Source organism: Propithecus coquereli, unplaced genomic scaffold, assembly GCF_000956105.1.
Source record: "Propithecus coquereli isolate 6110/MARCELLA unplaced genomic scaffold, Pcoq_1.0 Scaffold168, whole genome shotgun sequence".
Classification (NCBI taxonomy): domain Eukaryota; kingdom Metazoa; phylum Chordata; class Mammalia; order Primates; family Indriidae; genus Propithecus; species Propithecus coquereli.
This window is the reverse complement of record NW_012141413.1, coordinates 2,322,829-2,327,666: the sequence shown is the minus strand read 5'-3', so window position 1 is coordinate 2,327,666 and position 4,838 is coordinate 2,322,829. Positions and strand designations below refer to the sequence as shown.

The 4,838-nt window shown below is 48.1% G+C and overlaps 1 protein-coding gene across 1 annotated transcript in view; it reads left to right on the top strand.

Annotated features, from left to right (window-relative positions):
* The window catches only part of PARP4 (poly (ADP-ribose) polymerase family, member 4), a 98,107-nt gene that overhangs the window by 58,829 nt on the left and 34,440 nt on the right, over positions 1-4,838 (top strand). The window contains exons 23-26 of the mRNA XM_012641671.1: positions 394-531; positions 1,778-1,973; positions 3,043-3,110; positions 3,995-4,177. Of these exons, the coding sequence (XP_012497125.1) occupies positions 394-531; positions 1,778-1,973; positions 3,043-3,110; positions 3,995-4,177 (585 nt within the window). The remainder of the gene's footprint in view (positions 1-393; positions 532-1,777; positions 1,974-3,042; positions 3,111-3,994; positions 4,178-4,838) is intronic.

Below are 4,838 nucleotides of genomic sequence, written 5' to 3'. Positions count from 1 at the left end.
AATTTACAAATAAGGTATAATTCTAAGATGTCTGTTGAATTCTCTATTTTACTATTTTAGGTTTTGATGTCTGGTGTGCTCTCAGCTATAACCAGATAAGTCTAACCGAATGCACAGGTCTATAATCTTTGGATCCAGGGTTTGAGATTGTCTTCAACCTACCCAAATTTGACTGTGTAAATCAACCTTAGAATTTCTGGAGGGTAACTGATATGATCATGGTCTTACTTCTAAAACCTGCATTTCATAACTTTGTAATTTACTACTACATTGTTGATTCTTAACAGAGTTGTATAAATTGTGCAAGGGTTTGCTACTTGCCAGGTAAGTGCGAACTGATAAAATGGTACCATTCCGTTATTTACCCCGTTATCGTGGTGGTTTGTCTTACAGCGCACAGACTGCACGGCTGTAGTCAGCACTGCGGAAGGCAGCTCCCTAGACAGCAGTGGATTTTCCCTCCGCGTCGGTTTGTCCAATGCATATCTCCCAAGAATGTGGGTCGAAAAACATCCGGACAAAGAAAGCGAGGTATATTTCTTCTTACTTAGAAGCAGGAGATACTGGGAGGCTGAGGCAGGAGGATGGCTTGAGCCCAGGAGTTTGAGGTTGCTGTGAGCTATGATAATGCCACTGCATTCAAGCTGGGGTGACAGAGCGAGACTCTGTTTCAAAAAAAAAAGTAGGAGACATTATTGGGAAAATATTTAGAATAAGTAGATTATTTACATTTGGAAATTATTTATTGTCTGGAAAAACTAGCATTACAAAATGAACTCTAACACCCCAAGCTTCTGTAACTAAAAATACTTAATGCCATCAAACATGACAATACTTCTGAGGTGCCAACCAAAATCCCCATGTTCCCTTCTCTGTAAAGATGGTCGTTTCTTACCTTAATCCCCACTACTAAGAGCATCTGCCATCAGACATTATGTTGGGTAGTCTGCGTACTTTCTATACTTTTTAAATGTTGATATTGGAGAAACAAATAAAAAATTATGTCTAGGCCTAAGACCATTTTGTGTGACTGTGACAAGGAATCACTTCTAAAGCCAAAATCAAAATCAAAACTTATGTGATGGGCTGGGCGCGGTGGCTCACGCCTGTAATCCTAGCTCTTTGGGAGGCCAAGGCGGGTGGATTGTTTGAGCTCGGGAGTTCGAAACCAGCCTGAGCAAGAGCGAGACCCCGTCTCTACTAAAAATAGAAAAAAATTAATTGGACAACGAAAAATATATAGAAAAAACTAGCTGGGCATGGTGGCGCATGCCTGTAGTCCCAGCTACTCGGGAGGCTGAGGCAGGAGGATCGCTTGAGCCCAGGAGTTTGAGGTTGCTGTGAGCTAGGATGACGCCACGGCACTCTAGCCTGGGCAACATAGTGAGACTCTGTCTCAAAAAAAGGTAGTTATACTTGAAGTGTAGGTTAATTAATAAAACTAAAAGTATGTGGGCATATTTTAGTAATCACAATAGTATCTACGTTCCTTTTAGAATAGTGGGTGTGTGAGAGACACATTTGTTCTGTGGACAGTGTTGATGCTGTATGATTTTTCAGATATTATTAATAATGCTCTATTAATTCTTGACTTCTGGGGAGTTACGTGTTGAAATTCCAGCTCTAACATGACACTTTTGACTTGAACTCCTGGTAGGCCATCTCACTGTGAAATCAATCCTATTCTTTTTGTTTTGATAGCATTAGTTCACCTCACTAGAAAGTTTTAGAGTTTTGCAAGTAGATCTTTTCCAGTTCCAGTTCTTTGTCCTCTCAGGCGTGCATGCTCGTCTTTCAACCCGACCTCCACGTCGGCGTCCCCGACCGCACCAGCAACAGCGAAGTGATTATTTGTCTCGACTGCTCCAATTCCATGGAGGGTGTGACATTCTTGCAAGCCAAGCAAATCACCTTGCACGCACTGTCCTTGGTGGGTGAGACGCAAAAAGTAAACGTCGTCCAGTTCGGCACAGGTGAGTGCGCATTGGCGCTGGTCCCACGTGTGCTTCCTCCCTGTGTGAACACGCCGTGCAGAGCCGATGACTGTCAGTACCAGACCTCACTCGTGGGGAGAGAGGTTGCCTGGCATGAAACCGACAAACAAGAACTCCGGAGCTAGATCCACTGGGTCCAATCCCAGCTGTACGACTTATAAGCTGCACGTGTCTGTGTCGCCTTGGGCTTGCTACTGGAACCTTTGGCACCTCAGTTTCCCCATCTGTAATCCAAGGATAATCATCCCTAACTCACAGTGTTATTATGAGGATTGGCCTAATGTAGGGAAAGGGTTTTAGACAGTGCCTGTTCCATAGTAGATGAGCTATAAATGTTACTGTGGTTCTTATTACCAACTGAACCAGGGCAAGACCCTTACTCTGTCGAGTAGGAGGGTCCCAAAGCTAAGAACAGAACATTTGTAATCGGCACGGTCATAGAAAATCTGTGAGGGATGGTCTCAGGGAGCGTCAGTTCGCCACTGTCGGAAGGAAGGTAATGCCACCCTCCATTTGGAGCCCAGGGACATCTCAGCCACCAGAAGGTGGCACTTCAGGGAAGAGAGAAGGAACATAGTGTGGAATGAGGGGACAATCCCGTCCTCTTGATTCTCATGTTCCGTGCCACCAGCAGAAGGCCCAGCCCCTGTGCGACAGAGCTGGGTCTCTGCTGCTGGGACAAGAGGTCACAGCGGCACGGGCAGAGACTGTGCCCTGCCGGGCCGAGCTGCCTGCGCTGTTGAGACACCCTGCGCCTTGCTTTGCGCAAGTTGTGCGGCAGAGAGGAGGTCTCCACGTGGAATTTCACTCGGAACATTTTGCATACCAAACTGCTCAGTTTCATTGCCCTAAAATGTATTTAGAGGAATACCGTGGAGAATTTCTTGTATGTTAAAATTATCAAACATGGTTTTCTAAAAAGGAAGGCACGCACGTAAATATGTAACATGCTTTACGATGGCAGTGGTATGAAGTAGCACTATTGTTTGTTAGTGGTCAAGCAGGTGCACATTCGATGACAGCACCCCGTGTTGATCTAATCGCACAGGTTACAAGGAGTTATTTTCATATCCCAAGTACATCACAAGCAGTGTCGCGCCAGCAGAGTTCATCACGGTGAGTACGAGAGCCTGCCTCGGCCTCTTGCAGTCACGGTCTCATGGCGCTGTTCCGGGCCCACCGCCCTGAAGCCGCCAGACACTCCTAGTCCTTCAGTGTTTGCATGTTGGTGGGTTCTTTATTTCATTAATAAAAGTCATATGGACTCATTAAGCAAAAAATGGAAATTAAAAAGAATGGAATAAAAAAAATCACCCATGGTCCCACCACCCAACTAGCTTTAACAGCTTTGGAAAGTTCTCTTCTGTCCTTTATTTTCTTTCTCTTAAAATAAAGCAAGGTCACGCCTGTAATCCTAGCACTCTGGGAGGCTGAGGCAGGAGAATTGCTTGAGGCCAAAAGTTCCAGACCAGCCTGAGCAAGAGCAAGACCCCGTCTCTACAAAAAACAGAAAAACTAGCCGGGCATGGTGGCGCACACCTGTAGTCCCAGCTACTCAGGAGGCTGAGGCAGGAGGATCGCTTGAGCCCGGACATGCAAGGTTACAACGAGCTATGATGGCGCCGCTGCGCTCTAGCCTGGGCAAAAGAGAGATATCCCGTCTCAAAAACAAAACAAAACAAAACAAAAAATAGAACAAGCTGCGCGAACGAGTAGCGCCTCACGCAGGCTGGCAAGGCGAGGGCTGCTCTAATGGGACGTTTCTTCCCCATGGATCTAGTAGTTCTCTGGAAACTGTGAAAGAGCAACTAAGTGCCAAGTGGTGATGTTATAGTTACTGTGACCCGAAATAAACTGAAAGGATAGAAGCGTTGTTGTCCCCCAAATGTATAATTAGGGGAAAAGATGCGTTCTCTAAGCCCTCCTTAGGAGACGTGAAGCTGTAGGAACGGTGAGCACACCTGAGAGGGGAACGTCATCTCTCCCCTTCTTCCCTCCAGTCTGCCACGCCCACCATGGGCAACACAGAGTTCTGGAAAACGCTCCGATATTTAAGTCTGCTGTACCCTTGCCAAGGGTCACGGGACATTCTCCTTGTGTCTGACGGGCACCTGCAGGATGAGAGCCTCACGATGCAGCTTGTGAAGAGAAGCCTCCCCCACACCAGGTTGTTTGCCTGCGGCGTTGGGTGAGTCCCCAAGAGCTGGTGGCTCGGTCGAGCCCCTGGGTGCAAACGGCAGCCTGCGGGGAGGTCCGTCCGCTGGCCTGCAGGGGACCTGGGGAAGTGCGGGCGCCCGCGCTGGTCCGTGCAGCGCAGCGTGGCGGGGCAGGGCTCTGGGGTCTGGGCTCTCAGCCACTGCCGGGTCTCCAACACCGGTGGCCACTCATTAGCCCTGGACAAGTGGCTTAACCTCTCACCTGCGCAAGGAAGATGATAATGAAAATACCCGCCTCACAGGGTTGCTGTGAGGTTTAAATGAACTCGTATACAGAAAGCACTCAGAGCAGAACCAACACACGATAAGCTCCAAGTCATGTCAGATGCTAATATTTTACGTAAGGATCCAAGTTCCAGCCTACCCCAACAGCCGGGTGTCGCATGGGGCTGGGGGCCCGTGGCCAGGCAGGGACACTGAACAAATTTCCTTCCTCCTTCCTTCTTCCTTCCTCCTTCCTCCGTCCTTCCTCCTTCCTTCTTCCTTCTTCCTTCCTTCCTCCCTCTTTCCTTCCTCCCTCCCTCCTTCCTCCTTCTTTCCTTCCTTCTTCCTCCCTCCCTCCCTCCTTCCTCCCTCCCTCCTCCTTCTTTCCTTCCTCCTTCCTCCCTTCTTCCTTCTTCCTTCCCCC